At 38.7% G+C, this 12,219-nt stretch overlaps 1 protein-coding gene across 1 annotated transcript; it reads right to left on the bottom strand.

Moving 5' to 3' along the window:
* Positions 1-620: 620 nt before the first annotated feature.
* On the bottom strand, positions 621-7,580 carry SLC7A13 (solute carrier family 7 member 13). The gene is made up of 4 exons (XM_082014755.1): positions 6,462-7,580; positions 3,805-3,936; positions 1,692-2,056; positions 621-946 (listed from the first exon to the last, which is right to left on the bottom strand). Exons 1-4 carry the CDS (start codon positions 7,183-7,185, stop codon positions 701-703), a joined length of 1,467 nt encoding a protein of 488 aa, XP_081870881.1. The 5' UTR covers positions 7,186-7,580; the 3' UTR covers positions 621-700.
* Positions 7,581-12,219: the final 4,639 nt, after the last annotated feature.

Genomic DNA, 12,219 nt, shown 5'->3' with positions numbered 1-12,219 from the left:
CTGAAATGGCTAAGATGCACCATGTACAGTTTTCTTGGGGTTAAAAAAGGTCTCAATCAATTTTATGATGTTCTTCAAAGGTTTTTATTAGAAATAAATTCAGACAGAAAAGGTAGCAGATGAACAGAAGTATGAAGCTTTTAAAACCAGAAGTTCTAATAAACAAGCTACTATGAACTAAAAATATTCCAGCCAATTTAGTTTGGAGACCAAAAGTATATTTATATAGTGATGCTGTTAAGTATGTATTTACTATCTATTATATGATAATATTGATAATTATTTCTGCTGTAATTTAGTCTTATTTCTATTACTGCAAGAATATGTGCAATTTTAACTGTGTCTTCAGGAGCAAGAGCGAGCGTTTTACAGAGTTTACCAGTTTAAGAGAGATTCTTTGCACCTATTAAATAAGTATGCATATACATCTACATATATATATGTATATAGACAGACACATAAAAAATATATACATATTAAATCATTATGCTAATGTCTATATATGTATGCGTATGCATATACGCATATACAGGTATATAAGCATGCAATATATCTACATTGAACGATATATGTATATACATATACATACATGCATGCACACCTATATATCACACCCAGCATCTAACTCATACCTTCTACAATCTCAGTTAAACAAAATCCTCCACTGGCTGTTAGTTGTACTGGGATTAAACATTTGCCATTATTCACATTTGCCCTCAGCAGATCCATCAGCAGGACAGACTTCCAACAGGAGCTGTAAGTGGCAAGTAATTTTATCAAGAAATGCAAAATGCAATTTAAAATGTATAAAAGGCAGATAAACAATAAGACTTCCCAGCATAAACAGGAAAGCATAAACGTATTGCAGGTTTGGAGACCAGACTATGGGAGCTAAAACCAAGAAGACAGACATTGCCACCATCACAAATGGAACTGGTAGAAACACCTGCAAGAGAAAGAAAAAAAATGGTTTAGGAAATAAACAGACCAACTGTGATTTTATACCTCATTCATAAGAGTAATAATGTGTTCTTTGCCACACTAGAGTACCATTTCTCATGCTGCTGCAATCTCACTCAGGACAAGATTCATCTGACCTCAAACCGCCTACAAGATAGGCATCTTTTCTAAAATACTTGTTCAGACTCCTACCATCAAGCAGCAAGTGACAGGCAGTACCTGAAAACCATTTGTCCACATATGATATTATGGGCTCCTAAAAGAAACTCAGGGTTGGGTGCAGCCTTCACAATAAGTGTACGCTTCTAACCCAGCTTTCTGACAGCTAGATTGAGAGGAAATTAAATGTATCTGTAATGTCTGTGGTTATGTCAGGAAAGATGAGAGTAGGTCAAGGTTCAATTAACCGTGAATGGCCAGCCTGGATCCCACACTGTTCTTGGTTACTGCTCCACACTAGCATGGTTTCATGTTGTTTGCACATCTCCCCCATTTTGCACATATCCAACTCTTGTTTTCAAGTGCAAGCTCTCTGGGGCAGAGACCATCTGTTTGTTTCTTTTCCTTCTACGGTGAAGCAAAGTTTTTGAATAAGGCTCTAAACATTGCAATTCTTATTTGTATTTTTGTAGTGACTATCCACTTTTGCCTTGCACTTGCTCCATAACTTTTGCACGTTACCTGTGACTCAAAAAATCTGTAAAAATATTTTGTAACTTATTTCCATTTACTTTGTATGGTCGATGTAGATGAGGTTCCCGGTATCGAAGTACGATCAGACTTGCACAAGTCAATCCAATCATAAGCCAGGCAGAAAATCCAAAGTAATTTGTTAACGTAATAAGGTCAGAGGGGATGATAAAAATGGAGGCAATGGTGGTTGAAAAAATCATGGCTGGTGCTGGAGTACAGGTGTGGATGTTAAGCATGGATATTAAAACAGGTAAATGTCCTGACTGACTTCCAGCATAGCTTAATCGACCTAGTGTGAACATGCTGCTGTTGAGGGCACCAAATATTGAGATAGCAACAGAGAGGGGAATGATCCAGGCAACAGAGGGGATCACTCGATCAGCCCAAGTGACTGCCACAGCAACTGCAAGAAAGCAAAACATTAGTGTAGTGTAGGTACCATGTTCTGAATTACTGACAGACTCAACAGAAATGAAACTTAAAATACAAGAAACACCTATTATTTACCAGCAATGCCTGGGTTTTTCTTACAGTGGTCAAACATGACTAATCTAATCCTAAGCATATTTAATTCAGGAGCTAAACATTTCCTGGGGGGGGGTGACAGCAAGAAGGAGTGCTGCCCGCCAGAGCAAGCCGGGTAAACCTGCTGGGGCCAATACCATGGTAATGGACTGCCCAGCGGGAGCAAGCTGCATCTCACCGCCCCAAATCACAAACGTACAAGCAAGGGGAAAGCCATGTGGGGAAAGAAAATGAACGCATTAGTCCCCGGCATGACCACAGTGGTGACATGATCTACTGTTATGAGGAAACTGCCAACGTGAGTGCATGTACGTGCAGGGACGCGTCAGCGAGCATGTTATTAACCAGGTTTTGCTTTGGGTGGAACTGGGAAATGTGAAAGATTGTTTCTGAACAAGAGATATTCAATATTGCTTGGAAATTAGCTATAGCCCATATTGTAGCAAAGACTAATATTTAGTGCGTCTATAACCAACTGCCATGAGGAATATAGGCCTTGCAGTGACCTGCACAGCATAGGAAGCTATCAGAGATGGGGAAAATGACCCCCCCAAAAAAATTTAGCGAAAGAACAAGAACCGCAGCAGTGTATAGCAATGTTTGAAATAAGAGCTATTATTTCAAATAATTTTAAATAATATTTTTAATATTAAATTATTTTTAAATTTAGCAATTTTAAGGCTATCTCCTCAGCAAACATAGATAAGCACAGCTCCCCTGGTATGTTTCGGGCTGGTCACGCCACCTGGACAGCTGCTATTCATGGATACCCTGGTATTCTCTGCCTCTTTCACTGTAGGATGGATTTGCAAATGCATGCATCTCTCCCAGCAGATAGCAGGACAACGGCTGAGCGATAATACAAGGTTGCTGAGTTACACCGCTCCCATTTATGTTATTGAGCCAGTTTCACAGTGGGGGGAAAAAAATTGATCCATCCAAATGAGGTATGTTTTTTGTCACTCCTGGAGGCAAGGTCTGACAACTCAGTTTCATTACAGTGGTATTTAAAAGGTGCTGTTTGGACAATCAAGGAGAAATACAGCTCCTCTTGGACCTTTTCACAGACAGCTTACTGGTACAGGAGCTGAGAGAGGCTTTACATGCACTGGACTTTTGTATAGGCTCTTCTAAGGAATCACAGTATTTATCATTAATAACCCCACACACACATGAAATGTCTACATTTTTGTGCCCATAGTCTATTCTGTATTATTTATCACGGTAGACTTGTCCACCTCCTAAACAGTAATGGCTTTGTCCTGAGACACCATGAGGTAGGGAAAGAAGGAGGAGAGAGGATTAAAATGACAGGAGAACAAAAGCCTTCTCTATCATCAGCAGAGACCTGCTCTTCACCTGATTTTCCAGGTTTTAATACACTTCCCGTTTCTTTTTAGACAGTGCAGGTATAAGCCAACATTTTCAACACTTCATAACATCTGTCTGCATTCAGTCCAACTTGTGTCATACAGCAAAATTAATAACAATTCTCTGTTAAAACTTAGAATGAAACCCAAACTTCCTGACTGTGAAGTTAGATGAGCAGAAGTAACCCAGTAAATTGACATCAGACGGGTATGCTAATGGACCACACCTTTTTAATAAAAAAAATCAAATCCATACCTGAAGAGACAATTTCCTTAGGTGTGAGGACGGTGAGATATGAGATGTTCACCAGTAAATAAAAAACAATTACTGCAGGAACAGCAGTCATCACAGTTAAGGGGATATTTCTGCTAGGGTTTTTCATCTCTTCTGAAAAATACAATATAAAAAGACTAATAAAGCAAGCAGTGTAGGTTCTGCAAGTGTGTTTCAGTAGTGAATCTGTGCAGAGCTTGACAAGACTGATACCAAAGTCCTGCCCCAACCCCTAATCATGGCTGCTAAAGCTATGTTGCTTGCAAGGTCCTACAGTGGTTCTCAAATAGTTTATTATCAAAGAAGCCTACCAAATTTTCTTTCATGTTTTAATTTTTTTTCTTATTTAGCTTTTTTTTTAACTATCTTGGAAGGAGGGATGGATGGATGTCTGATAGGCTGATAAAAAACTACAAAAGTACTAATAACTTTGATTTGAATAAACACATATTTGACTTATATTAGAAAATAGATTTGGTAAGAAACTTTCAAGTAGCCGTACTTTTAAATCACTAGCTTAAATGTGAGACTCTCAAATCACATCATTTGTTCTTACACCACCTCATGAATCCTGATCTGAGACTTTCTGAGTGTATTTTGCTATTCCTGTACAAAACCTTTCTCTTTGTCCCTGTATCAGGAAATACAGAAAAAGCAACAGGAAAGAGTGAAGGTATTGACAGAAGAGCAGTAATGCAGTGGCTTTAGAAGGGGGCCATTCCCAGCTGCATTCTGCTATTGATTATCTTTTCCAGGGCAAAGCTGGCAGAGGAAAACTGTTTAGTGCTAAGCCTGGCATCTAAGCTTAAAACTACACTTACCAAGTAAGAAAAAACTCTAAATTTTGCAGCTGAACAACTGAGGCACTGGCACACATTCCTAACCATGTGATAGTCCCAGCAGAACATGGAGCTGGTTTCCAGATTCCTAATCATTCATCCTCATCTCAGTCAAAAAGGGTCTTTTTCATCTCTTTCACTCCTTGATCCCTTCCTGCTCCTTCCCTCTCCCCTTCCCACTTCCCTCAGCATTTACAGAAGACTTCCTGAGTATTACCAACCAGTAACTCACAAGGGGGGAAAAGTGAGAAGTCAAATGCGCAGCTCTCTTAAGCTATTTTTAGGAGACAGAAATCCCTTTCCTCCCTCAAATATAATTTTGGTCTCCTGCACAGAACATCAGCTTCGAGCCTGCCTCAGCGCTGGCTGTAGTGCACAGAGCCAGAGGGATTCAATGAGCACAACAGTGGAATTCAGATATGGACTGTCGAAGAATTTGGGATTTATTTTGAATGTAAGAAATACACTTAGCAATTTCGAGCCCAGCAGAGGACAAGCACCAAAATTGCTGATTTAAATTTATCTTTCCATTTGTTTTGTTCCTCATTACAGACCTGCCATCCAGCTGGCACCTGATGTTTTATAGGAATAAAGTTACTGTTGAAAAATAGGAAATTCAGTTCAGAAGGGGACTATTGCAGAGATTGCATTTCCCTAAACAGCTGTGCTGCCCAGTGTATGGTATTTATTACTACTGCTAACTGATCAGAAAATGAATTAATATATTATCAATAATTTTGTATTTTCTAGGGCTTACAAAGCTAAATGCTTGCCTTCAAGGAAATCCTAAGATTTCAAAATTATACTTTGCTGATTTATATCATCTTTTTCATTGCAGCATATTGTTAAAATTGGAATAGCTGGATTGTAATAATTACAGTCATTTTTTTAAACATTAATCCAATTTTCACATTGTTCTCACCACTGAACTTTGTGTTATGCATTTCACACATTCAGTTTATTTAATGTTTTACATGTGATAGAGGTCAACGGATAAATAGGGTTAAAGACATAACAGCAACATCCACTTGCTTACAACTTAATTCTATAAATCTGATGATACAATAAAACACTATTCATTTAACTCGTGACGTGCATAAATAACATTATGAACATTATCTCTGCAGCTTTCATGAAAAACTGCTCTATTTATTACTGCCACATGTCATCAGATACAGAATAGTATAAGTAAATGGATATTCAAAAAGGTTTCAAATGTTTAAAATTGAGCACAAGTTATATGAAAGGATTTATACTACTTTCCTTAGATTCTTCACCTTCTGTGCAAAACTCTCTTTTCCCAAGGAAGTGACTACTGACCATCCTATATATCCCATAAAATTACTCTACTTTAACACAATTCAAAATGAATTTGTCCATGTACAAACCAGCTGCACAACCTCAGAGAAGGTACAGATATTTAAATACAAATTAATCAATTATCTTTTTTATTTGGTCCTTACTGTGCAAGTAATTTGGCACGAGTATCTTAATCTTTTTCTAAAAATGCACTGACACTGAGAAAGACAAAATGCAACATTTTAAGGTAAGAAAAAGTCTGTTTATGCATGAGATTTTAAATGAACTATTTTGATTGCTCTTGTACTCCTCTGAAAACATCAGTCTGATTCTGTAGACTGCACAAGACACATGAAACTTCCCCAGAGAGGAACAACGCCTCTTCTAACAGCCCCCAAAAACACAGGACTTCGTGAAACGTGAGAGACCCTATCTTATGGTCTGGAAGGAGAGACAAGTTGGTGACTGCAGAACAAAATCTAAAGAAGAGAAGTGAGATACCTGCCATATAATTGAGAGACCACCAGCCACCGTATGCGTACAGTCCTTGGAAGAAGGCTTCGGCAAGCTGTGATGCATTGGGGATCTCCGAGCTGAACGCATCCTCAAACCTGGCCAGACTCTCCTTTCTCCCGCCAACGAGGAGAACTATGCCAGCGATGGCGATTACAGACAAGGACATCATCTTCAGCAGTGTGAAAACTGTCTGCACCCAAGCAGCCATTTTGACACTGCGGCCATTCAAAATCCCCAGGGACCAAAGAACGGCCAAGGCCAAGCATTTCTTCAGCACTTCTGGTGCAGGGCAAATGCCATAGAAGGGCTGGGTGGCATATTCAGCAAACAGCAAGGCTCGAGCAGCATTTGATGCTGGCTTGGTAAACGTTGATGTCCAGATAAACACAAAGGCAGGCAGGGATCCAAGGCCTCTTTTAATATGACTGTATTCTCCTCCAGAGAAGGGCAGAGCAGTTCCCAGCTCTGCATAGCAGAGGGAACCCATCAGAGAAACGAGCCCAGATGCAGTCCAGATCATTAGTGCAACACCGACGTTGAGTAATGAATGCTTTAACACCCCCATGGGAGACACAAAGATCCCTGCCCCGACAATTGATCCTATAATAAAACTTACCCCATCAAAATAACCTATATTTCTTTTGAGCTGCATCTTGGCCTTTTCTTTCCTTTTCACATCTTTGAGATCATTGCTTTTTCCTTTTCCCATTTTTTTTCTTTTTCTCCACAGCAGATTATATGACTTCAGAGGCTGGATTACAGGTATTTCCCTTTCACTTTATTGTTACCAGACTGTCATGGCCCTACTTGTTAGTGAAATGTTATGGGAAGCCTGGCTTAATCATTCAGAAAAGAGAGCATACTTTGGGTTTTGATGTCTTCTGTGTGAAGATGATTAACCAAATACTTCAAGAAACACTGGCAAATCATGTACATGTCGGTTTAATATGTACTTCAGAAATTATTAAGGTCTGGAGGTATTTTTAAAGAAAACGGCATAACAAATAATGCACAGTAAATGCTCATTTCTCGGTTGATTTTCATCAACAGATTTCAATTTTTTTTTACATATGACTTCAGAGACAAATGCAAGAGGTGGGTAAATGTGACCTCTGCATCACACCTAGGGAAAGGGGAAGGGTATGGCAGCATGAAGAAAGAAATCAACCCTCCTTATGTGATTGACAGTGACATGGGCATTAGTTGAACAGCCTGCTACTATTTTTCCACTGTCAATACATACAATGGACAGTGATAACCAGTGATCAACAGTATGTTTTGCCAAGTCCTCATCAGTCACTGGGTATACTGGAGCTTATTTATACTTCACTCATTAAACACTGCCCTAGCATGAAAGACCAGTTTATTCCCAGTTTTTCTTGAGCATTCATCATTATAGTAGTACCCAAGCACTTCCTAAGCAGGTATTAATCTTCAGACATTGCTGTGAAGGGAAGGGGTTGTATCATCATTTCCATTGTCCATACGGGGGCTGTGGAACAGAAAGATGGGGGCTGAGAGTTCCCACCAGTTTGGTGTGTGCCTTTTAAGGTGAGGCCACTGATTTTTCTACGTATTTAACAATCTGTGGTATATTTTATGTTCAAACTACAGAAAAGGAGCTTCTCTTCGATCAGATGTGGATATACAATTGCCATAGACTTTTGCCCCAAGAAAAATGTATTTATTCTTTTTAAGAGATGTAGAGGAAAATGGGCAGAAAGCGGGAAACTAACTGAGAAAGAAGCTCAGCATACATCTTAAGGGTTGTTAGGCACCCAAACTAGTAGCTGTAAAGTTCTTACTTTTTGCTGGTCAAGTTGCGGAACCAGTTTTGTCCTGAAGGTCAAAGCTCAGTAACGCAGCAAACAAAACGCACAGCTTTTACAGGGCCCAACTTGAAAGACACAGGGATTCAGATCAGTCCTGAACAGCAGGATTTTCACTCAAGTGTAAAATAAAATCATCTGAAAAATTAGGTTTATGTAACATGCCATCATGTAAAAGATCTTCAGTTAAAATAGGCAGGTGCAGAGACAGTAATTTTTTTAGGTTTTTTCGCTGACTTGGTTAAAGTGGGTTTCCATCACCAGAAACTATGCAGCATAGTCAGTGACAGAATGAACAGCTCCAGTGCAGCTTTTAACTGTAAGTTTATTCCATCTTCTGCAAACCACTGCAGCTCTCACTACATACTTTCATCTCCAAAAATCATCAAGTCCTACAGGCTACAAAAATTTTAGTTCTACATGAAACACACCTCTATTTATAAAAATTTGCATGCATTTTAAATTGCATTTATTCACTTTATAAATTGCAGTATGTGTTTAACTTCAAGTGTGCATTTGCCATGTATTATGAATAATTGATAATTCAAATATTTATTCACCAGTATTTGTGAATTGGAAATTAAGTGTGACAAATGTTTTAAGTGGTTAAGTGGATGTTGCTCTTCTGTCTTTAAAATATGTAATTTCCTGTTTTATTTCAGTGCCTTTTGTGAGTCTCCTTCTCTGTGAATGGACACATTTTTTTGATATCCAGCAATCTTCCAACTCTTTATTTTGGGTGTTCAGCCATGTATAGCTGGATTTGGATTACTATTTTAAAACAAATCAATATTACACTAAATGGCGGCTTAAAGTACAGATGCAACTGATTTTGTTTCACTGTTCATCCTAAAGTATGTTAATTTCTACCATAACAAAGGCATTTCTAAAATCTCCCAAGCAGCAGATTAATAAGGATTTTTTACTTCTGACAAAGCTGCCAAATTTCAGAAACCCCACTGAGATTATTACTTTCTTGTGTGTGCTGTCTGCCTACCTCCGATAAACGTTTTTACACTTTCAGTTAAATGCTCTGCCGATTTATGCAAAGTATGCTTTTCATTTTGGTGTGTTGTTGCCAGAGTAAGAGCAGGTAAGAGCAGAGATAATGACAGCATTCCTACAAATCCAAGAAATACTGACATTCTGGAAACAGTACACTAACATGAGCATTACCAAGGGAGAACTCAGTAAAACACAGCTGGTTACACAACAACAAGTAGTTTTTGGCCAAACTGCTTTCTTATTTAATATGTAAGCACATCATACATGTTCACTTCCCAGGTTTTCTGTGAGATGTCCAACTTCTCCCTCTGGCTGAGATGATAAATTGCCACAGCCTATATGATTATCTCAAGGTCTCATATGACAGTGTCTCCTGCCTCACACACAACTATGTATTCAATATCTGGTCACATTCACTTTGATGACATTATCCAGAGACTCAACAGCTGAATATAGGGCAAAGATAAATGATTAAAATAACCTAGCCACGTTTGTAAGACAAGCCTAAGATTCCCCTGATACATGCAGTAGAGTGAAAGGTTGGATCATCATAAAAATAAAATGCCAAAGTACTGCAATTTTTATAGTCAACAGGGAACGACGACATTTCTTTCAAGTGCCAGCTACTGAGTTCTCTTTGACAGTAAAATGAGGTCAAGAGAGTGTTATATAACAGCTATGGTTGAAAGCTGAAACTTCAGTTGATCATTTCTAGCTCTCCTGGTGTTTAAGATTTTCCCTTTTAATGTTCTTTCAACATAATTCTAGCCTTCAATGTGAAGTTTTCATTATTAACTATCTAATGCTTATCATGACTGATACCTTCAGTCACTGTAGTGTCTAGATTTAAGAGAGAAACCAATACAGAAAAGTAATGGAAGAATACTTTTGTTGGCTAAAATAGATATGTTTTATCTCCTAATTGTAATCAACTGAATTTCAATGTACTTGGATAAGGAGTCTCAATTTCAATACTGTCAAGAATTTTCTGTGTGTACTCACTAGGTCTTCCCTATGATCCACTCACTGATTAGATGGACTAGAAAGAAGCACATCTGTCTAAACAATCCCAGATTTTAAAACATGTATTTAGTTTCTTTCCATTAATAACACAGTGTTTCAAGCGTGGTATTGACTTATCTCTGCATCATCCCAAATCCTTTAAGGGAAGAAGATGTAGCAAAAATTAGAACCTAATTTGTCTTCCAAATTTTCAATAAATACTCTTCTGTATTGTCTCTGAAGAAGCTTCCTGCTGCTGACATTCACCAAGGATAAAGCAGCACAGGAAGAAAGGAAAAAGCTGAAGAGACCTTCTAAGAAAAAAACAGTCACAGTTAATCTTCCTCGGCATATGTCAAGGGACATAGTCTATTTAATATGACTGACAAATTTTATTTATAATCCTCCTTTTCTTCCTCTTCTTTAGCTCACCTTTTGTTGGGAATATGACATTTCAAAGTAGTTTTCTTTGTCTTGCCTTCTGAAAGGAGCTCAACAGCTATTTAAGGATTTCAACAGCTATTCAAGGATTAGATAGAAGCTAGTTTACCATTTGCCACACTAGTCCCCATGATGTATTCACAAACTTTTATTTAGAAAATAAGCCTGCACGTAGAGGGACATGACAGTCTCCTGCCTTGGCAATGTTCTTTTTTTTCTGGTACTCTGCCAAACTTATTATACATGTGCTTTTTAATAAAAGTCTTAATGATCTATTTGTTTCCCTGTCAGATACACCATTCTACTTTTACTAGTGATCAAGAAACAGACTGCACACAGTAGTCATCTAATGGCAAACCAAAAAAAATGGGGAAAGTCATTGTTTTGTGACATGCTATGAAGTTTGCACTTGCATCCTATACAGCTGTTCACACTAGCCATAGCATTTACTTCTCTTCAGTATTTCTCTTTGATAAAATATAAATGTAAATGTGTTTGCTTGAGCTGCCATATACATTCTTTGTTGGGCTGCAAAGTGTAAAGAAAAGTATGATGGATTTTTTTCAGTAACAGATATTAATAATCAGTGGCTGGTGAGCATGTCCAACAATAGCACTCATGAGTATAAAAACAGACATTTAAAAACTAAGTGTCTAGACTGTTAGGCTTCCCCTGTAGGCAGTAGCAACAGATGGGTTAAGACTCATCCAATCCCAGCAACAGCTGTATGAACTGCCTACTGGAAATGATTCCACTTCTACTTTTAGATGGTTAGATGAATCTAACTCCCCTCATATTAGGATAGGCCTGCATTGTCTACATCAAATGCTCAGTGATACTATAGTGCCATGAAAAATAAAGCCATTCATGAAGAAATGTCAATACGGTATTGCACAGGAGTACAACAGCACTGATACTAAAACACATGTACAGTGCCCTGTCCAAGTGAGAAGTCTATCAGGACATCTCGTCCAGCCTTACTGAAATTGTTTAATCAAAATTCATCTTTAGCTAAATTTCTCTTCAAAATCCTAGTTGTACAGCCAGTGCCTTGTCACTAGTCATAGTCACCCAGAGGCTCTCCCCAGCTGTGCACACATGCCATGTTGAACAAGATACCCTAGCCGTGGCCAGCAGAAACCTGCCAGCAACGCAAGACAGTCCTGGGATTTTCCTTTTCTTCAGGATCTGGCAGGGGTCACACCATGCACAAATACTGAGGTGGGAGCCCCAGATTTCTGCATACCAACCCTGAACAGGCAGACCCATGGGCAAGTACTGAACCAATGCTCTAAATGCTACCAGGGCTTCAGTGCATTACAAAATGCCTCTTCTACAGAGTGAATCTGTGGCCCCTGCCAACACCAGGCCTGCCTGGGCCAGTGGTGAGTTCTGAGCCACAACTACAGTAAACTCTTAACACTCTATCAGCCCTCAAAAAATCCAAAGCCCCCAAGCATCTCCCT

This window comes from Phaethon aethereus, assembly GCF_964289735.1.
Source record: "Phaethon aethereus genome assembly, chromosome: 2".
Taxonomy (NCBI): domain Eukaryota; kingdom Metazoa; phylum Chordata; class Aves; order Phaethontiformes; family Phaethontidae; genus Phaethon; species Phaethon aethereus.
This window is presented reverse-complemented; position numbering and strand designations above follow the sequence as displayed.